The 24,130-nt window shown below is 36.1% G+C and overlaps 1 protein-coding gene across 1 annotated transcript in view; it reads left to right on the top strand.

The window, feature by feature from the left end:
- The window catches only part of LOC132141057 (transmembrane protein 8B-like), a 153,678-nt gene that overhangs the window by 106,393 nt on the left and 23,155 nt on the right, over nucleotides 1-24,130 (top strand). The window contains exons 6-8 of the mRNA XM_059550220.1: nucleotides 1,109-1,488; nucleotides 21,950-22,046; nucleotides 23,745-23,868. Coding sequence (XP_059406203.1) covers nucleotides 1,109-1,488; nucleotides 21,950-22,046; nucleotides 23,745-23,868 — 601 coding nt within the window. The remainder of the gene's footprint in view (nucleotides 1-1,108; nucleotides 1,489-21,949; nucleotides 22,047-23,744; nucleotides 23,869-24,130) is intronic.

Genomic DNA, 24,130 nt, shown 5'->3' with positions numbered 1-24,130 from the left:
ATGAGATTTCTCATCAGGGCTGTTTTTGGATTGTGGATGTGTAAAAAAAAAACTTAATCTCAAGTCATGTTGTGATTTTTGGAAGCATTCCTTCATAAACGGCTCAATGGCTGGATGTAAACTGAAACTGAAAGAGTTTCAGTAGGAGAGCGAGATACTGTACATACTGTAAGTGATAACACAGCAAACAGAGCTGTGGGGGGAAAGCGACCTGGCATTTCAATAATGATACCATTTTCACCTGATTCACTGCATTTTGCAATAATCGTGGGCGAGAAGAGAAATATGACTGTAAGACTCCCAAGTCCTCAGTAGCATAACTGAATGTTCAAACCCTGAGGCAATCAGGAAACAATGAGATGTGTGGAGAATTTTCTTATTGTCCTCATCAGTGCCAATTAGTTATCTCAATTCCGCAGCATTGTTTTGCAAATTTACATTTAATCAGAGTGTGTTCCATAATCCTGTCTAATTTACAAAGTATGTAGCTACACAGCATACAATTAAAAGATGTTAAGAACAACCATGAACTCGTTTTTGTTTTGGGACACACTGTTTTTGTATTGCAAAAAAATCTGTCACAATTTGAATGAAGACTTTAAACTCCAAATACAAGTGCTTAAACTGTTTGTGTGTGTGGGGGGGGGGGGGGGGTGCATGAAAGTTTCATAATGCTTAGAGACCTATAAAAGGAAATACAGCATGATAAAACAGACATTCCCTTGGCCGTTCTGTGGTCCTCCATAAAACACAACTCACACCTCACTTAGATCATTTCAGACTATATAGACACTCAGAAATCATTTGGCCTGTCATCTTGTTGTAGACATCTAAGCATATACATGAAACAGAAAAAAGTATGTCTCTGCTGAAATGCTAGTTAGATCTAGCACAAAGAGAAAGGAATGACATGAAGATGCTTTTAGCCTCAGAGCCTGAGTGGAGAGTTTGAGCTGTCAGCATTAGTCAAGGGATTCGTCAGAGTTCAAGACATCTTTATTTCATTCTTATTTCACATCCCCCGATCTAGCATTATACCTTCAAGATCCTCAGTGTAAAACGTGTGCCGTCCCAATTTTAAACACCTCCTTTGATCTTTTCTCTGCAGACTGTTCCAAGCCCAGTGTCTCCAAGGGCTCCTCAGCCATGAACATGCCCCAGTCATTTGGCACTGCGATGGGTTTCTCTTTATCAGAGACCCTGCCTGCTGCCAGCCTGCCTAACGTGCCCCACAATGGTTCGGATCAAGGATCTCTGTTAACTGCTGAAGACAGCATCACTTACATAGCACCCATGGCAGACACTAATAAATGCTGGCCCATCCGGCCAACACTGCGGAATGAACTTGACACATTTTCAGTTCATTTCTACATCTTCTTTGGACCCAACATCTCCATCCCTCCAGACCGGGCAGCAATATTTGCCATCAACCTAATGCCGGTGCTGGACAGTGGAGGTGTCCTCAACATGGAACTCAAACTCAATGTGGTGAGTTAAAATTGTTTTATTTTTACCTATGGAGTTGTTTTTATCTAGTAAAAAAAAGAAAAAGAAAAGATAAACAATATAAAAAAGTATGTATTTGTATTTATTTGATAAATGCCACAAATTGTAATTGTAAATTGTTTTAAAAGGAATGGTTTTATGATAAGCACTGTATTTATTTATTTATTTTAGTTTTTTGTGGGTGGCAAAAAATATAATGCAGTTCGATACAGTGTTGCCAGAGAAACGTTATGCAAAACATTGATGTATCATACTCACATTTTAATGTGATTTTTCTAAAAGTTATCTATTGATAATCAAAGTAAATCAAAGACGGTTCAGTAAATCTTGAAATATTTCTATCAATATGAAATGTATTGTTATTAGTGCTGTCAAAAACATGATTAATTGCATCCAAAATAAACGTTTTTGTTTACATAATATATGTGTGTGTCCTGTGTATATTTATTATTAATAATATATAAATACACACACATGCATGTATATATTTCAGAAAAAATGAAAAAAAAAAGTTTCTATATTAAATCTATTTATATATAATATACATTTTATTCATATAAATATATACATGTAAATATTTTCAATACGTATACTGTACATGTGTGTCTTTATATAAACATAATAAATATATACAGCACACACTAGGGGTGTAACGGTATGCAAAAATCACGGTTCGGTACGTACCTCGGTTTTAAAGTCACGGTTCGGTTCATTTTCGGTACAGTAAGGGAAAGAAATGCAAACATTAAACTGCAGGTTGTTTATTACTATACACTTTTAAAAAAAATACTTTTTAATAAAATATATATAAAATAAAAATAGAATAAGAAATAAAATACTGCTGCAAAGTTCTCCACTAAATAAAATACTCTCAGTCTCAAACCAATATCATATAATAAAATATAATGAAAAATATAAATAAATAACTATGATTACAGTGCAGGATTACCAATCCCAGCTTGTACGTAGGCCTGCTTCACCAGAATCGTGCCTGACGCGGCGCTGGCGCGCTGCTGCTGCTGCTGCTGTAGGTGACATAGAGGGAGACCGCCGACAGACCAGGCTCTTGTCTTCATGACAACAATATCTATACTTCATGTTGAGCATAAATATAAAGCCTAATGATAAAGGACACCGTCAACAGTATTGACGGCAAAATAGACTATGTTTGACGGGTGCAATGTTTAAAAAATAATAATTTATTATTATATTATTATAAATTTATATTTATAAAATAATTTATTTTTTAAATTACATTTATATCTGAATTTATGTCAACCTATAGACTTTCAAACATCAAAGTGTCATGAATTAATATGTATTTGTGTACAAAATGACATATAAACATATTTTCCTATTCTATTTTGCCTGGAAACGCTTCCAACACGCTTGAGTGTCGCGTGAAAAATAGGCATCGGTTATATTTCTAGCATGCGGCCGTCTCACGCAGGCAGTCTGCAAGCTCTAACCTGTTAACATGGGAGCCAAATTAAAACGGACACGCCACGCAGCTGAGACGCTTGCGCCACGCATCCAGTGTGTCGCCGGCCTTATTAGAATCAGCTGCAGGGCGGGATTTGCGCTGAACGCGGAGACTTCCACCACTTAATATGTTCGTTTGGAAACTCGGAAATGTACTTATGTTCCGCAAACAAAATATTGCATTCCGTCATTCGGTACACACGTGCACCATACCGAAAGCCCTGTACCGAAATGGTCCAGTACGAATACACGTACTGTTACACCCCTAGCACACACACATTTATTATGTAAACAAAAAATAATTTTGGATGCAATTAATAGCGATTAATCATTTGACAGAACTAATGTTTTTGATCAAAGTTTTATTTATACTGGTATTTTAGAGCCCTTCGAAATTTGAGGATCAAATTTTACAGTGTTAAAACTGGAAATACATAGTGGTGTTAGACTTGTATACCGTTTTTAAATTTTACCTTTACATACATGCATTTGACAGACACTTTTATCAAAAAACTACTTACTAAACTATACATTGCATTCAAGGTATTCATTTAATTACTTCAGGCATTTTTTGGGAATTGAAGCCATTCCCTTGCCGTTGCTAACGCCATGCTCTACAGCAGGGTTCCTCAATTAGTTTTCGCAGAGGGCCGAATTCTGCCAACAATACCAAGCCAAGGGCCACTCACCTATATATATATATATATATATATATATATATATACATACATACAGTACAGACCAAAAGTTTGACGGAAATGTAGTTTCAACTGAAAATATGTCATATTCTAGGTTCTTCAAAGTAGCCACCTTTTGCTTTGATTACTGCTTTGCACACTCTTGGCTTTCTCTTGATGAGCTTCAAGAGGTAGTCACCTGAAATGGTCTTCCAACAGTCTTGAAGGAGTTCCCCGAGAGATGCTTAGCACTTATTGGCCCTATTATATATATATCAGGGCTCCGAACCGGTTCAAGGAATGAAAACGAAAACCGGAAACGAACTAAATTTTGACAGGAACAGAACCAGAAACGAAATCAGATTTTATAGTTCCGAACAGAATTGAAAATTTTAAATGGCCGATAACCGATTAATAACGTTTTATCGTTCCATTTAATATTTAAAATTTGCTGTCAACCAATCACGAATTCCAGTAGACTCCGACATATGCAAATATGACGCTGAAGCCAGCGAGTGAAATGTCCGCTCAGCTGTGAACTCATCATAGGCAAGTCTCAATGACAACCAAATTAGGTCTGATGACGCAGCGCAAAAAGGGCCTTTTTTTCTCGGCATTGGGGCATGTGCATTCGACACTCAAGCGCCAGCATACTTAGCCTTTCCTGCCCAACTGAGGACCGCAGCTCTCCTTTGATTATTCCCAACTTTGAGAAGCTCGCTCGCCGGGGGCATTGGACATCATCATGCACAGATAGATGCGCAACCCAATTTCGACATTTGGAAACGTCTGAGAAAGATTCAGTGATGACAAAAGCTCGTACAAGCTCTGCTGATTCGTTTACAGTCACCGGTTTCTGGATGCACATGAATGCAGCAAACTGTATCAGCTAATTTTGACCAATTAATAGGCTAGTCAGTTAAACGGTTTAAAAAGTCATTTATTTATTTTCAGTAAATTATCAAAATATTTAAAAAGGTTTGCTGCATGGTTAAAATATGCTACGCGTATATATATATATATATATATATATATAGAGAGAGAGAGAGAGAGAGAGAGAGAAAGAAAACTTGTATTGCCTACGTTTTTTAGAGAAAAAAAAATATTTCATTCAGAAAAAGACATAGGCTAATGCAGACACAAAATGTTTACACACATTAGGCTATAATAAACAGGCTATTTTGTATAATCATTTGTCATTCAAATACATCGATTTTTTTACATCGAAACTTTGATTTTTTGTTGAATGAGAGACCCGCTGCGTTTAGCCTAAATTAATTAGTTTTAGTTTGTCGTTAATATTGCTATAGCTTCTTATATTTTTAATTCTTGTTCTTTTCTAAATACTGTTAATTGAAAATATTTTGTTGTGGAGTGAGGGGAACTAAAATAGCCTAGCGGAGCTTCTCAAATTTCCTGGAAGCTGAACAGTTTTCATTTGCTATATTAACCTCAAAATAATTCTTAGAATGAAATTTGGAGTCCAACTTTCGGACGCATATACAGTGTTACTTATTATACATTTACTATTATTCTATATTCTTTATATTAAATAACATTTTAGCATCCAGATATGTCGGGAACATGGAAACATTTGGATTCGTGCCGAAAGAGAGAGGCATCAGCTTCAGCTTAAATTAATTTGTTTTTGGATTGCCGATTTTTATAGCCTAAACTAATAACTGTTTTTATAATGTTTTTAAACATTTTGCTTTAGATTACAGGCATTTTTGACTTTATTATTTCGGAAGTAATAGGGCTAATAAAATGCGACGTGAGCCGCAATTTTTTAATTTTTTTTTACTCTCAAAACGCAATCTTATAATGTTTTTTTTTCTTTTAACAATGCAGCAAACATTTTTAAATATCTTAAAAATACTTTGTCTTTAAAGTGTTGATATATATATATATTTTTTTTTAAGTAGCTTACATTTGGCCAAAATCTAGAGATGATTATACTGTAGCCTATTGGCTGTGACTAAGCGTTAGATCTCTATTTTTTCCTTTTCTTTTTGAGTAAAGGAAACACTATACTTTATTATTATTATTATGTTTTTTTGTGAGGAATAATATAATAATAATATAATATAATAATTGTAACAATAATAACAATTGTGTATATATATATATATATATATATATATATATATATATATATATATATATATATATATATATATATATATGTACTGTTTTACATATACTTGCCTAAAATCCATCAAAAAAAGATACCTCCTCTCAAAATGGCAGACTACCAGAGATTTTCCTTTATTATTTATTGTCTAGAATCTTTCTTTTTCATTAACATAAATTCCCACAATTATCATCTCTCATGTCTCAGTACACTTCAGTCGTAGAAAATCGTGTAAGTGTTATTTCAGTTTTAGCAAAATCTATATATAATACTATCGGACCTATATCGGATATATTTATTAATATCTTTAATGCAGTGTTCTTCCATCTGCTGGAGAGATCGGGCATTTGGTGAAATACCTATTGGGACACTGGTAACAATATACCTTTGATGGAATCACGCAGGCACTTCTAAGGTGTTTGAAGGATTATGAATAATTCAGATCTTTACATTTCTCCCGAAACCAAGAGCCCATATGGCATTTAACTCAGTAAGGGTTACGGCTCAGGAGCTCTTCAGCTAAATTCTTGTGGGTGGCAGAGATGTGATGCACCATAGCCTGATTAATATCAAATGTTAGCAAGTGTCAGCCTGTTCTCACAGCATGAGAGGTGTAAAACTAAAAGGGGGATGGTTGCAAATGTCACCATGCTTGTTCGTCTCAGGTGCTTGGTGAAAGTGTTGGCTTCTATTTGTTGATAATGTGAATCTGCCTTCATCTGTGTGTCACTAAAAAGTCCTTAAAAGTTTCTATGCCAAGTCCACATGTCCAAACAAACAGAAGACAAACATGGACCTATTTATTAGTTGATATATCACGCCTCCACTGAAACCTTGTTGAAGGCCACAGTTCTCTCGACAGCCTCCATTTCTCTCAGATTGAATTGATGCATTTAATGAATGTTTCCTAGAGTGGCACTGAACAGGAAAAGGAGAGAAGAATGAGCTCTCTGTGGCAAAGGTTACTTTAAAAAGCCACATACGAGGCTTTCAGTAGCTGAAAGGTGGGATGTTTGGCAGCGAGAGTGAACGCTTTGAGATGCCTGAGCGGTTAGGATTATATTGTTGAGGAGGGAGGGGATGATAGCTGGTGATGAAGAAGGGAGAGTGAGTGCTTGGTAACAGGTTTCTTGACAGCTTAAATGCCTGCGACTGCATTGGTGTGAAAAGTCATCACATAATGGCCCCATTTCCATTTCCCAGAGTTGGTGATTCTATAAAAAATTCAGTCTCTGAGAGCATAATACGACTTTTATTGAGGAGTTCTTGACTTGTTAAATATTTAAGTCAAACATCTAAACAAAGTATGAAGTTGTATTTTTATTGTCTTAAAAGTTATATTAAGGGTTCAATGCAAGTTTAACCCAGTTGACAGCATTTGGGGCATAATGTTGGTTTTTGAACACAAAAATAAATAAATAAAATACAATGGGCTTGTATTTAGTTTTCTTGAAAAATTTAGGTTATTAAAGGCACTTGCAAGAATGTGCCTTTCAAAGGCACAATGGAAGTAAATTGGGCCAGTATTTAGAAGATTTAAAAGCATAAATGTGAAGTTTATAATTTTACAAAAAGCACCTACATTTTTATATTTAATCATTTTTGCAGTCATTTTAGGGCTTATGGCTTAGGGCTTATTTTAAGGTTTATGACATTACAATTTTATAATTTTATGTAAAACTGGAAATACTTTACTGTAAGAGTGAGTAGAAGTGTTCTGTCATGCGAGAACAGAATAATCAAAGGTAACCAAGCTTGTCTTGAAAATGCATGCAAAACGCCACAAGCAGGACCTGCTCCTCATTCACCCTGACCTTGCACAGCATCTGTATGAGAAGACTCACTGGGGAAACGCATACTTGCGCAGGCCACGCTGCCAGCTGTGTGCCTGTGTGTCCGTGCTGAGTGTTCCCTCGGTAAGGGAGTAGAGCAACTGGCAGTGAGTGGATTCTGGAGAGGCAAACAGATCTACCTGAGTGGTATCGAAACGTCTCCAAATCAGCTGGACCATCCGGAGATGGAGTCGCCACTCTCCCTGGAGTGTAGCTTAAGATAGGTCATCGGCCGTGTGGTTGAGCAGAACCTGAATGTAAATTGCATAAAAAAAGTGACCTCAGAAACTTCCGACTCCAAAGGAGGAGGTGGCGGGTGAGTTGCAACATGCGACAGGAGTGCAGACCACCTTGTCAGTTGATGTATGCAATGGTAGCTGTGTAGCGTACCGCTAAAAACTCTAGGCAATTGATATGCCAGTGCATTTCGGGGCCCATCCACACCTCTGACACTGCTTGCCTGTTGTACATGGCTTCCTAACCACAGCGTGCCTGGAGACCTGTTCTAGGAGCACTCCTGCACAGAGGAACGTAAAGGCCCCGGTATACTTCAAACAAACTTCGTTTTTGTTCTTTGTTTGGGGGCAAAAAGAAGTTTGAAAAGGCTGAGCGACGGTATACTGTTTTCGAATATTCTGACTCCCCCGCGCTGCTGGAGGCGGGGTGTAGATTAATGTAAACGTGTTGCGACGCTTGGTTGTATCCCCTAAACACAACAATGATGAAATGAAGAAGTAAATGATTGTGTAGCCTAGTGAACCAAACTGAGAGACCATTTTGAAGGCTAAGTAAACCTTTGCAGGTGTTTTGAATTAATTAGCTGATTGGCATGTCACCATATTCTAATTTGTTGAGATAGTAAATTGGTGGATTTTTGTTAAATGTGAGCCAAAATCATCACAATTAAAATAAACAAAGACTTAAACTACTTAGGTCTGTGTGCATTGAATTTATTTAATACACGAGTTTCACAATTTCAGTTTATTTTTTTAAATAAATTAACTTTTTCACAACATTCTAATTTATTGAGATGCACCTGTATTGTTTTCTTGCTTGATTTTTATTGAATGAGAAACAAACCAGGGACAGAACACACCCATGTATCGCGTAACCGCCACAGACCAATGAAAGCTCAAAGATGTTTAGGAGCCAAAACAAACTTTCCCAGGAAGTTCGCTTTGGTCAGCTGTTTCGAACTGCCGAAACAAACTCAAAATAAACTTAGTTTCGGCCTGATTTTGTTTGAAATGATGTCATATCAGTTTGTTCTTCGGTTTCTGCATCAACATCTTGGGTTGTGTTTCCAGAAACCTTCTTAATATTACATCGTTCATAAGTTATACCTTAATATGTACCTTTATGCTAATACGTATGTCCCGAAACGTTCTTAGTTAAGTATATCTTCTGTAAGTCATGCGTTCATAAGGTTATTCTTGACCACTCTTTAGCTATACATTATCGCTGTTCACAGTTCAATCTGCTAGTGGTCACCTCTGTGCAAAAAGCTTTTTCACATTTCAGTCTATACAATTTTAATTCTGTGGCAAGAAAAAGTGCAGAACCAAATAAATATTACAATTCTAAAGCTGTAATACACCCAGTGTTCAGTTAGTGCTCAATTAATTTAAGTGTTTTTATGCAAAGAATAAAACTGTCATTATAGCCTACTGTTGGTATTTAGTTTTTCCATTATAATATACAAAGGCTGGAAAACCATTAGGAAGCACATAATTAGGAGTCTATTGAAAGGGAATATATGTGATGGGGAGCTTAGTCAAACTATGGCAGCGAGAGCGAATAGTTGTCGAAAATCGAAGTCAGCTGCGTCCATGGAACCAGTTAGTGTATGTGCACTCTTTCATAATCGTTTTTAGAATAGCTAACATGTCAAAAGATACAATTCGAAAAACAAATTATCCTGCCACAGGAGCAAATTCAGCAGCTTTCACATCTTGCTCGACGGAGCTACTCCCTAAGCCCTGAAATTCAGCTGCTGGCTGCTTTATGTTTTAATGCTATGGGGAGTTATCTGGAGGTGGTTGGGGATGGATATGGGCTGAATAAGACCTCGGTTTGGCGGTGTGTTCATTCAGTCACAAACATTCAGCTCCATCATGCCACCGATTACATACACTATAGGTTATGCCTTTCGCCAGGCACAAAGTGATGGAGGCACATCAAGGCTTCCATGCCATTGCAGGTGTCCCGTGAGTGATTGGCATTGTGGACGGGAAACTATACCCATCGACAACCCATCAGCACTCAACCAGGCCTTCGTAATATATATGATCATGATAATATAAATGACCCTTTCAAAAGCAAGCAAAGCCAAACAGCCAATTAATGTAGCTGGTTAAGGCCTAATAATTTTAGCCTTGAGGTTGCAGGTTCACACACTTGCAAAATTATACATACATACATACATGCATGCATACATAAACACACACACACACACACACACACACACACACACACACACACACACACGCACACATATATATATATAATATTGCTTCTTTATAATGAACATCGCTTTATACTTTACCTGCTCTATAATGCAGTGAGGCTGACGGCAGGGTAAAACAAAACAAAAGATTCTTCCCCCAGCCCTCCTCCGGGGAGAGAGTGGTGCGTTCACCATCTCCTGAAGAGTAAATCTCTCCACCTCTGGGTTCACTGTTTCAGTGCCACTTGCTCCTGCCTACGCCCAGCTCCATGACACTGCTTGGCTGGAGGCTGCTGCGGATGCGGCGCGGGGTGGACACAGGGAGCCGTCCTCTGCGACGAGCAGGCTGGGGCACTGTGGCTGGTGGATGGGTGGAGGCAGCAGCTACCCATCTGGGCAGGATGTGTCGAATCATCTCTGTCTGCTTCTGTGCAGCCGAGAACTGCTGGGCAAAGATCTCAACTGAATCACAGAAGTGGCAGATCTGGGACACAATTGCATCGCTACCAAATACTGAATACCCCTTCGCTGCACCACCATCGTGGGTGGTGAGGGAGGAGGAACCAGCAGGCCGGTTTCTGGAAGTAAAAGGTTCCGTCCACAATCTGGTGAGCGCCTCATGCACTTCCGGGAAGAATGGCACCGGGAAATGCTCTTTTATTGCTGAGGCGCACAGGGGAAATGGCCGCTTCCAGCACAACATGGGGTAGTGCAGCCTGAAGTGCACAACCCACTCGACTTAGGAACAACCACTGCTGAATTGCTGTCCGCCAACACCAGAATCTTCCCAAGAGCACATTGAATTCGTTGCTCACTGAAGACACTTGGATGGAGAAGAACGACTTTGTCGCTCGGCTCTCAAGCGGAAAGCTGGTATGCATTGGACCAACAGCAGCTGGATGCAATAATTGCATGCCAATGTGCATTGACTCGTTTAGTTACACTCGAAGTAGATTGGTCTCTCGAAGCGAGGTCCCAATTAGTTGGTCACCGATGTGACATCAAGAGTGACCGACTGAAAGGGAACAAAATTACCATCCAATCACAATTCATTAACTTGCAGTAAGTGAAGGCGTGATGGATGGAATCCAGCTGAATGACCAAATAGAAGCGGTTTCTCAGCCACGTGCCCAATTGTCAAATAGACACAGCTGTCAAAATGTCTATCCTGTGGAGTATCTCATGTAAATACAGTTGTTTATCGCTTAAGTGAACGTAAACAGGTGGGTGGAAACCGGATTATGTGTAAGCATATTACATTCATTCGGTCTTAAAGGGACAGCAGCCTAATTAAATACCTGTCTCATTAATGTTTATCAAACAACAAAAGATGTTAAATAAAGTATACATGTTAAACCAAGATGCTTAGCACTTGTTGGCCCTTTTGCCTTCAGTCTGTGGTCCAGCTCACCCCTAAACCATCTCGATTGGGTTCAGGTCCGGTGACTGTGGAGGCCAGGTCATCTGGCACAGCACCCCAGCACTCTCCTTGGTCAAATAGCCCTTGATGCCTTCAGTGTGACTACAACTTTCATAGTCATGAAAATAAAGAAAACTCTTTGAATGAGAAGGTGTGTCCAAACTTTTTGTCTGTACTATATATATATATATATATATATATATATATATATATATATATATATATATACACATTTTATTAATTTAGATATCATGAAATAACATTTCTCATCTCATAGTGGTCATATATCAAAATATCCTATATAAATATACTTTATTATTATTATTTTTATATATATATACACATTTTATTAATTTAGATATCATATGAAATAACATTTCTCATATAGTGGTCATATATCAAAATATCCTCCTATATAAATATAATTTATTATTATTTTTTTGGTAACATTAATTAGGCCACAAATGCTGTTGACTGAGTTTTTTTTTATTATTATTAATTTATTTTTGCAAGGAACTTCAAAAAGTGTTCTCTGCTCCATTTTTCAACTAAAAGGTTTTTTTTTAAAGGTGAACCACAGACCAACTTTGTGAGTGGATGAATGGTCGTAAAGTAAATGATTTTCATCTTCTAGCCATATGCTACCATCAGGGAAATATCTTGATAAGACGGTTAGATGATGGATGTCTGCTCCATTGGCATATATCTCAGGTTTATGAGCACCACACTTAATAGGAGCCATTCCTGTTTCTACCGGCAGTCACCTGGCCTCTCCTGGACTCAGGGCAAGTCATCAGAAAGTTGGACAGAGCAGACAATGGAAAAGTGAATTGTAGCACAAAGTTTATTATGGAGGAATAGCTCCCGACTGAGTTTTCCTCGAACAGAAGTCAGTAGGGGGGAAATGGCATGGTTGCACTGTTGGAAAGGTACACAACAGGTAAATGTCTTCAGGTTTGCATTATTTCTCTCGGTTTGTTAGAAAAGGTCCATCTGATCAGTACTAGATTCACCTCGCTGCCCTTCAGATTCCAGTTTCCACTCCTGATTACATCATCAAGGGAAATCATGCCTTCACCTCAACACATAAAAGGGAGAACAAAACTGCTTCATGAGTCACTACATGTGAGATCTGAACTAACAACCTCCCGATCTCCAGCAACAACTACATCACACTGCCACAACTTTGACATTTGCCAAAAAAGAAATACCACACTGAGTCAGCGCAACCAAGTATAGCTGTAGCTGTGACAGCATGGTTTTGAATACAAAAAAATCCACTCAATTATATTTTGTCATAGTGGTCTTAAGGTCAGAAGCCACATTTGGTGAGAATTGAACAATTTATAGAAGGAGTAGGAGTGTAGGACCACCAGTCGTGATACATTGGCTAACAATTATAAATGGGGTATTGCTGGAATTCTCATAACCCAAAACAGAAACCTGGGTTATTTACTGGGGTTACAATTACTCCTGGGTATTCGTAAGCAGACATTTCAAACTGTACATATTAACTCTGGGCTAAAGGTGTTATTTAATTTTTGCAAATCAGTATCACTGATTGGATGAATGTGGCACTTGACCCGTTTACATACAGATAACAGGATTAAGCCAATAGTACCAATTTTTGGTGAAAATCTGAAAATGTATAATTTTTTATAATACTTTAAGGGGTTCATTAAAAAATAATAATAATTGGAAGACCACAAAGCTGGTCTGGAGATTTTTCAGGACCATTCCAGTCAGCCAAATATCACAACAACACTCTGAATGGTTTTAGTGGCTCCCATTGGGCAGTATAACATAACAAGAGTACTAGTGAATGCAGTAGCTGTCATAGCAGCTTCAGTGCTCGACCCCTAATGATAAAGTAATGGCTTATCCTCATGTCAGGATCCGCTCAGAATGGCAGCCTTTAAAAAGTCTAAAAAAGAGGAATTTTCTTTTAATGAAATGAAGGTGACAATTGCTCAGAGAGCCAAAGAAATCAGCAGCAGCACAAGTGGCATTACAGGCTTGTTTGATGAAATGTCTCAATTTTAAAAACCGATATAATAGCACTGATGCCCTGTACTGCCGAGATAATGGTTTTAGATATGATGTGCCCTTAGGCACTGTATGGATATTTTCCAAGTTGCTGTGTGTCTGCTCAAGTCTCTAGTCTTTAAGAAGTTGAATATATGGTCACTCAAATGATATTTGAATCAAATACTAAATTCAGACTTTAATTTCATCAGTAGGCTCAAATTCTCACAACAGCAATATCTGCTAGAACTGTTATTAAATTTCCTTACAAAAAAAAAAAAAACGGCAAAATTTAATGAAATAAGACAGTACTGATATTTAGTTGTATTTATAGACCTTCGATGAATGACAATTAGATCAGTTAAATCTCAGTCATTGTTATGAGTGTCTCGCTTTTTATCATATTGCACAAGACAGATCTTTCTAGACTAGTTTTTCTTTTCATGTGTATAGCATAAACACAACTGGGAAAACGTTTCCAAAAGATTTTTGTTTGTTTGTTTTTGAGAGAACCTTCTTATGTTCATGAAGACTATGTTTATTTAATCAAAAATACAGTTAAAAGAGTTAATACCTGAAAATGTTTTATTTTTTTTTTCTGTGATGCAAAATCAAAAATTTTAGCAGCCATTACCCCAGTCTTCAGTGTGAAAGAAATCAGTCTATTCTGCTGGTTTGGTGCTCATAAAACATAATTATCATCATCAATGTTGAATTCAGCTGTGCTGCTTAATTTTTTTGTGGATACATTTCATGGATGGAAAGTAAAAAAAAAAAAAAAAGCTTTTGAATGATACACAGAGTTCGTTTAGTTTGTCCTCAAGCAGACATGTACGGATGTCAGAAAGCCAAGAGGTGAGTGCTGAGCCTGTGTGTTGGGCTAATGAGCTTCAGTATAGGCCAGAGGATAGAAAAGTGTGTACAGTATGTGTGTGTGTGAGGAAGCCCACCTTTCGTGAAGGTGAATCTGTGAGTCTGTGTGTGTGTGTGTGTGTGTGTGTGTGTGTGTGTTAAATTGTTCCCCCCTCCGGCTGCTCTGAGTGGCTCTCATGGACAGTTTGAGGTCAAGCAGGACTCAGGCCTGCTGTCAGGTTTTAAGTGATTTCTGCAGGAGCAAAGTGCTCGTTGCTCACGAGGTAATTGCGTCCTTCAAGTTAGGTCCCTCAAGGCATTTTAAAAACAAAGCCTGACAAACAAAAAATTTCAGTCTCAGGTGGACAAACAAAATAGCATTTGTAATTAGTAACTAATGCTAAAATATTGCAAACCGAATGTGAATTGGATAGCATTTCAGTAAAAATTCAGTACAGGAAAAATATATACAGATAATGATACAAATTAAACTTTGAATTATCTTAACTTCTTATTTTACAATGGAATGACAACCAACATGTAGACTGATTAAGTAGCAGTTAATGTATGTTGGACACTTAATATGTAGGTTGTACTGTATGTGTGTGTGCTCATATAGGTGATGCTTTCTCAAATCTTATGTTTTAAATCATTTAATTAAATTATATTTTTACTGAAGTCCGATGCAAATTTATAACCTATTGTATTTATGTCAAAATTGAAACCCTTGACATGCACAGACTGTACATTATTGCTTTAAAAAGCCATTTTTTAACCTACGCTTTTTTATTCTAGATTATATTGTACAATATCTTTGCAATAATAAAGATGCATTATGTGTCCCTTTTCCCTAATAAACTAGAAAAGTAAGTGGAAAAGTTCCAAGTTGTAATGGGTTACGAGTTGTCAGAGGCTCTTATTAATTTACTAACATTTTCACGCACCGCTTAGATAACAGCGCTATTGGGATACTTGCCATAGAGATTAAATACTTGCATGCAACTAATATCTTTCTTAGTGCTTTGGGAAGCCAGTCTGATTCTGATAGCACTGCAGTTGAAATACTTTGCAGTTTTTCTTTTAATACTCCATTGACTAAAAATGAAAAGTTGAAAAAGGTCAGAGTACTGTCACATGAAAAGATCTGAAACAGACCGAAATAACTGGACCCCATCAGCTTTAAAGGAGAGCAGAGACACAGAGTGTTTTTATCTGATTTACCTCGATTTTCTTCCTATCTCGGTGTCATTGTTCCTTTCTTGTTCTTCGATTTATTAAGCTCTCTGTGCTTCCCTAAATTAGATGTAATTCAGCCATTTTACTCTGGCAGCATAAAATGTTTTCAGTTTGGCCAGTGTTAAACAGTCAATCTAATAAAATGTGCTACTTAATTTTATGTTTATTTTGATGGTTTGTATTTTTTTTTTTTTATATTCGTGCATTATCACAAGAGTGCTGATATTTGAGAAAACAACACAATTGTTAGGATGGCATTGTCTTTATAAAGCAGTTTAATAAACAGGAAATTAAATATCAAGTAACTTACATTTTAGACCTATATTGCTAGTGACTTATATTGCTAGTTTCAGATAAAGTCACAGCATAGCTGTTGCATGTCTATGAGCAAAAATCCTTAATAGTGTTTTGTTAGTCAACAAAAAAAGCATTTTTAAAAAAAAAAATGAACCAATGTGATTCAGTGACTCATAAATATTTTATTTCTAAAAGAATTAGTGTTTATAGACTAGTCAGTATGAAACGAACATTTACTGTATCTATTTGCTAAATGCATCTTAATGACCTTGTGCAAACAATTCAACCAAGTTTAATTTAACTTTTTGTTGGCTTGTAATTTTTAATCAAAATATCATACCTTGAGTAAACAACAGACTTCTCATTCAGATCTGCCTTCATCCAAATAACAACCGACAAATTGAACCCTTACAATTGTTTTTCGTTTTTGATAATGCATTTCATGTGGATGTACGTCATAACACAAAATAAATTATCAGTAAAGATCAACGAGTACGTTTACAAACAGCCACAATCCATATAATGAATAAAAAAAATGCACCGCTCATCATCGCTTCTCCTACTGTTGAAATCAATTCTTTCTACTCATCAGGTGTTGCCCTGTCTACTGAATGCCAATATTGTGGTAGATGTGGCTTCTACGTTTGACAGCAGATGTGGCAACCATATTGTGGTCACTACAGTTTTGAAATGCATGGAGAAAACTTAGGAGGCTGTTAATTTTTAAACCGTCTTGAATGACAGCCAAGAGCTGCCTTGAGTGAACCCAGGTGGTCATCCGTCATTGTTAAAAACTGACATCCCTGATTGGGGTCTGGTCTGAGGCCATCTCAACACAGGTGCTTGGCACAGCATTGACATTAAAGCACTCCATGCAGAATATCGAGCAAAAGAGAAGCCAGGAAATTGCAGTTGCTGTTGTACTGATTACTAAAAACATTGGCTCGATAAAAGCCTGTGGTTGAGACGCTCTTGGTTCATTTAGATTACATAGTTGCAGACAGTCCTATGTCACAGACAGTGGCTCTTATTCTTTATTTTCTATTTTCAACAGCTGTCAAGCCTTATGCAAGAATAGACAATGTCAGAGATTCACAATGATGGATGACTAAAGCTTGCTAAAACAGACACAATAGATATAAGTAGAAAGAGACGTGGCATACAGCCAAGTATGGTGACCCATACTCAGAATTTATGCTCTGCATTTAACCCATCCAAAGTGCACACACACAGCAGTGAACACACACAAGCCATGAACACACACCCAGAGCAGTGGGCAGCCATTTATGCTGCGGCACCCGGGGAGCAGTTGGGGGTTCAGTGCCTTGCTCAAGGGCAGCTCAGTAGTGGTATTGAAGCACTGTACATTCACTCCCCCCACCTACAATTCCTGCTGGCCTAGACTCGAACTCACAACCTTTGGATTACAAGTCCAACTCTCTAACCATTAGGCCACGACTTCCCAAATGTGAGTAGTATAGAAATTCTCAGGGTACTGTTATTTTGTAAGAATTAATTTGAAATTAGAATATGTATAGATAATGTGTTTCACTGTATATACACTGCCTGGCCATTTGTATTTAAATAAGCAAATACTGAAGAGTTTAGGAATAGGATTGGATCATTATTGCAAATAACATGTTTCCGGCAAATTGTATGTTTTGCAGTGTTTCTTTTAGCCCTAAAAAACATAGCTTTTCACCTCTTAAATAACCATGTCATATTCCAGGATGACAATAACATTGGTCTTGTGAAATAGTGTTTTTTTAAGCATGGGGAAGTCATGGCCAAGTGGTTAGATAGTTTGACTCCTAACCCTAGGATTGTGAGTTTGAGTCTCGGGCCAGCAATACCACGACTTGGGTGCTCTTGAGCTAGGCACTGAACCCCCAACTGCTCCCCGGGCGCTGCAGCATAAATGGCTGCCCACTGCTCTGGGTGTGTGTGCACTTTGCATGGGTTAAATGCAGAGAACAGATTCTGAGTATGGGTCACCATACTAAGCTGTATGTCACGTCACATGAGGAATTATTTACTTGTATGAATTGACCACCGCATTGTGAATCCAATTCAGATTCAGTCTTTGGGATGTGCTTGAGACAACTTTACAGAGTGGTTTGATTGTCCCATTGTCAATATAAGTTATTAGCCAGAAATTTAAATACATTTAAATAAAATCTTCATCTTCAAAAACATATTTTAAGTCAATTTTACTGCTACTGCTCTTTGTCAACCAATGTAGTTGTTATTGTTAAGTAAAATCTACTTGTCTAAGTAACTTTAGCTTGGCCAGTAAAATGTTGAGTAATTTTTATCTAGTCAGAGCTTACTTGGGATTACTTTATTTTTACTTAATGTAGCATTGACTTAAACCATGCTTTTAAAGTTTATGTATTTGAAACATCTAAGTAAATAATACAATAGATATCGTGTAGTCTGTCACCATATCTACATTCAGCTCTCCAAAACTTGGTTCCACTTAATTTTATAATGTTTATCTTGAAGCTTTAAGCTGTACAAGCTTGAATTGAGTACTAATATAGAATTTTCTTTATTATAATTATTATTATTATTGCCTGAATTAACTTTTTCATGTAGAAATTACATTTGTTTTTCCTTTTTATTGGGTATGCCAAAGTTAGGGATTAAAGAATTATCGCAAAACATTCAACACACCAGAAACATATAAATCACATATAATGATTCAATCTTAAAATTTAACATATTTGCTTACTTAAATCTATATGGTGAATTTTTTGAGTGTATGTGTATGTATAGTATATACAGATTATATATAAATATCCTAAATTAATAAATAAATACCACCTGCGTCTACAAGTTTGTTTGTTTCTACAAGTCTTGGTGAACCCTGAAATTATTCACTTCATCTTTAAATATGAAAACAGCTCTTTAAATTGCACTTTACGTCTGTAATACATTTGAAAAATTCAGACTCTTGAGCACTATCCAGATTAAAGAGTAAAGGTTGAGTTTTTGGAGCCCCCATATCAGGTGCCGTTTGTAAAGCTGCTCATGCTGAAAATAACAGCAACATTTTGTCACATTTAGCTTCAAACAATGTTTAAAAAACTGGTATGAATTTTTTACGGTCACATTTTAGCACATTTACAACAATATTTGTCAACTTAGAGATATTTTAAATAGTTAAACATACATATTAAATGTTACACCTAAATGTTAAATGTTAAATCTTAATGCTAAATCTAAATATAAATGTTAAATCGAAATTGAAATCTAAATGTTAAATCTAAATGTTACATCTAAATGTTAAATCTAAATGTTAAATCTAAATGTTAAATCTAAATCTAAATGTTAAATATAAATTTAAATCTAAATGTTAAATATAAATGTTAAATATAAATCTAAATGTTAAATATAAATGTTAAATATAAATCTAAATGCTCAATCTAAATGTTAAATCTAAATCTAAATCTAAATGTTGAATCTAAATGTTTTGGTTGAAACTAAATATTTAGCTAATATGCAAATTCAAAATGCCGGAAGTGCCAAAATAAAAGCTCGATGAGGTCAGTGTGTGTTTATAGCTTAGTGTTAAATAAGGAACGAATAAAAATCATCTCATCTGAGGAAATTGACTCTTGGACATGGATTATCTTGATAATGACTACCTAAAATAATAAACACGTTTGGAGAAACTGTATTTGAAGAGTACGCTAGTGTATGTAGATATTATTGTTAGGGAACAATGTGAGTGATATGTACGTTTAGTAGGAAAACATCTGATCCACTCTCAAGTCATTGACAGTGCTCTTATTACAGGGGCCTACAATCCTCTGATCCACCTGGAGAAAAGAGCCGTGCTCACAGACATACTGCTGGTTTTGAACCAGTTCAGTGGTTTAGCCCACTACAAAAATAATAAATTAATGCATGTACTTGTAAACTATGTGTAAATGTTTTAAAGGTAGTGGTGCTCGTGGAGAGCAGGCACACGATTGTTTGGAGCAGACACAGCAGCAGTCAGATTGTCCTGCACGTGTTCTTCTGCTCTCGCTTCAAGGTTGTGTGGTTCATATTCATGTATAGCTATGTCACGACAGAAAATACATTTTGCTTCTTTTACTAAAATGTAATTTTAAGGAAAAAAATTATTGGTTGGCATTTATCATTATTATTGCATGTAAGTGTTGGGTTGGGCAAAGGATGCAGTTCATTATGGGGTAATCTTCATTTTTGAGTAGTAATACTTACATTTTTAGAGTATAAAATCATCAGTCTTCTCCAAAGGTGAGATCTTCGAGCAGCTGTTCGACGTGTGCAGACTTTGCAGAGTCGCTGAGAGAAACTGTACTGGACTGTAGAGTTAGTGATGCTGTGAAGTGGTAGTGCACCTGTATCTCTTTTTATTATTATTGCCAAACTTATAACATAAAAGATCAGGGTAAGACGGTTGTATTTAACAATAACAATCATAACGCCATAAAACAGTAAATAAAAATTTAACGTGTTCATCATATGAGATCCTATACAAGAAATAAAAATCACATAAAATAATTGAAAAAATATTATAGAGATAACGATTTTGGGTTTTCACATTAGTGGAGTTAAAAATATAAAAACTTCAGGAGCATTGAGCAGCATAGAGTGCCCTCTCGTGGCTGTAGACGGTCATGTTTTCTCTTGGTTCATGTCAAATTAATTTTGATAAATAAGTCGCAGGACCAGCCAAACTATGAAAAAAGTGTGACTTATAGTCTGGAAAATATGGTAGTCATTATCACGATAATCCATGTCCAAGAGTCAATTTCCTCAGATGAGATGATTTTTATTCGTTCCTTATTTAACACGATGCTATAAATACACACTGACCTCATCGAGCTTTTATTTTGGCACTTCCGGCATTTTGAATTTGCATATTAGCTAAATATTTAGTTTCAACCGAAACATTTAGATTCAACATTTAGATTTAACATTTAGATTTAGATTTAACGTTTAGATTTAATATTTAATTTAACATTTAGATTTAGATTTAGATTTAACATTTAGATTTAATATTTAGATTTAGATTTAACATTTAGATTTAGATTTAGATTTAACATTTATATTTATATTTATATTTATATTTAACATTTAGATTTAACATTTATATTTAACATTTATATTTATATTTAACATTTAGATTTTATATTTATATTTATATTTAGATTTAACATTTAGATTTAGATTTAGATTTAAGATTTAAGATTTAGATTTAGATTTAGATTTAGATTTAGATTTAGATTTAGATTTAGCATTTAGCATTTAGATTTAACATTTAACATTTAGGTTTAACATTTAATATTTATATTTAACTATTTAAAATATCTTTAAGTTGACAAATATTGTTGTAAATGTGCTAAAAAGTGACCGTCAAAAAATTCATACCGATTTTTTTTTACATTGTTTGAAGCTAAATGTGACAAAATGTTGCTGCTATTTTCAGCATAAGCAGCTTTACAAACGGCGCCCCATACCCCCATGCATGGTTTCATTAGGGTTCAGATAGCACCAAGAACATGACATGTTATTGAATTATTAGCCTATCATTGCTATCTGACTGCTTGCTGTCATAAAATGTAATGAATAACTCAGATTAGTCAGAGAGCATGATACTTTGCTTCAAAGTGTTATTTTTCCCCTCTCTCTCCCACAATTTGTGCGAGAGATCACTAATTTGCCTCGTGCTCTGGATTCGCTTATTCATCAGGCCTCTCTGTATTATTTATGAACGGGGTGAAAGACAAGGGCGAACGTCTTTATTTTCAGATGTCTGTGGATAAGGGGCTTGCTGTGGGAGATGATTGGCCTTTCGCTCATCTACAAAGAACCTCTTTTCCTTTGATATTTCTATGAAATTATCACATCTCCAACATTTAAATCAAAGGCTTCTCCTTTGCCTGCCAAACCCTTGTTTGACCCGCTTTGTGTCACCCACTGTCTGTGTTTTAAAGTAACTTGTTAATTAACTTTGATGTTCACTTAACAGGATTCAAACCTACTTTGTCTTTTTTTCTCCTCCAGTCTTCAGTGAGAGGAGAGAATATTACGATCTTTGGATGCCTGAATCATGGGATGCCGCTTTCCCTTCACGACAACACGTCAGTCTCATGTGAATCTGGTAGGAAGCTCATTAAGCCATATGTAGTCTGTATAGTATCTTCAGCATCACATTTTTAAATATTGTTTGCAATTTCAATAAAAAAAGGAATGCTAAAATATAATAGTAACACTTTTTTTTACTATTAAAAATAAATAACAGTAATAATAGGCTAATAATAAGTTATCTCACCACACAGTATATAGACGGTTTCAACGGCAACAACATAAACAAACGTTACTTTGCATGCGCGCTTTTGTGGACCTAACTTAACTTCCGGTAGACTTCCAAATAGAATCAATAACAACAGCCAAGTCCCTCTAGAGTAGATATTTTTTGATAACAAACAAAATATGTTTGCTGCGTGGATCAGGCGGACTTAATGAAAATGCTAATTCATTCTTTGCCAGCAGGAGATGTTTTAAAGCATAGACATAAAGCGCGAGAAATAGAGGTTTCCCAAGTAACAGTTGTAAACAAAGCAGAGGTGGTACGCTCACACGCTGCTTTATCAGGCATATAACATGCAAGTCTTCCTTCAGAAATACAGCGATATAAAAACACCTGTGCCTCGTTTTGATATTTAAACATATAAATGTAAGGAATTATTATTATTAAACGTGCAGTACATAACGTTACTCATGTTTATTCAACGAAGCCTTTTTGAAAATCGATCAGTTTTAAAATTGTGGTGAGTCTTCAAAAATAAATAAATGTATGGGAAACACATCCCGCAGCACAACCACCTGAGCCCAACTTCAGTCTACTCATCACATTGGTTTGTAGAAGGCACCGCAGCCAGACTGATATACACAACACAGACTGGAAGTTAACTTAGGTCCAGGCGCGTGCGCCCGATGAAACCGTCTATAGTGAAACATTATTAAATGAGCAAATATATAGTTATAGTATTATATTGATTAGTAAAAATGTTGATAATATATTAAAGTACAGTAACAATGTATTAATTCTAATTAAAAAACATCTACTTACAGTATCTCTTATTATTTTTTACCTAAACATTTATAGTGAAAAAAATACTGAGACATCAGCTTTTATACGTTTTTATTAAAATAGTATATGTATTTATATTAATAGTATTTATGTATACAGTGTATGTATGTATATATATTTGTTATCAGTTATGTACCATATTGTTTTTAAAGTTTTCATTTCATTTCATTCATTTTATGTTGTTTTGTTAATGTTCATGACATTATTTTCGTGTTGTGTTTTTTGGTGAAAATCTGTATTGAAAAACTGTTACCATAAATTTTACAGTGAAGAAAAAAAGTGTAGGGACAGACGATGTTTAAATGTATTTCCGTTTGTCTTTTAAATTGCTTTGGGCCAGTGCCCTTTGCTGTAATGTTCATGAAGACAACTCACGTGCCCTATGGCTTTGATCCAAAATCATTGCAATAAAAACAATGAAGTGCCTTTTTTGGAAACAGTTCAGGTGAAACAAAGAAAAATGTCGCCATTTCTATGCAAATGCAACATAAATTGCATCGCACGGTTGCAGGCGAGATGAGGTAAACTTGCTTCTACCACATGCATTTTCTTTTATGGTCCCTTTTATGGTTGAGTACATCACTCAGATATGCACTTAAAGTTTTTTTTAGAATGCTCACAATAATAACTGTGAGTTCCGTCATAGCTAATGGTGGCACTAGGTTTTGTCTTCTCCTTTACCCGTTTCTGCTCTTTCTTTATCAGAATCAGTTTCAGGATTTAATCTCTCCATTAACACCACCGCAAATATCACCAAACTGAGGATTCCCTACCCACAAACGGGCACATGGTATCTGAGCCTGCGATCCCTGTGTGCCACTGAACATGGGTGAGCACATTTGCATGTCTTTCTGTTTGCATTTCTGCTCTAAATTATCAGACTGCAGTTGCTGAGAAAAGGATGTAAAATATTCATAGCACTCCATGTATTTACCTTCTTCATCATTTAGCAAGTGCAGTAGTAGCAGCATGTGAACTGTGAGGACGTTTCCTATTTGCTGCTCTGAAATACAGTAATTCACTTTTATGTTAACCTAGACTCTCATGACCTTACTTTATCATTCTCATTCAAAATGAAAATCAATTCTGAT

Source organism: Carassius carassius, chromosome 5 (assembly GCF_963082965.1).
Source record: "Carassius carassius chromosome 5, fCarCar2.1, whole genome shotgun sequence".
In the NCBI taxonomy this organism is placed as follows: domain Eukaryota; kingdom Metazoa; phylum Chordata; class Actinopteri; order Cypriniformes; family Cyprinidae; genus Carassius; species Carassius carassius.
Note: the sequence above shows the minus strand (reverse complement) of the source record. Positions and strands in the feature narration are given on the sequence as shown.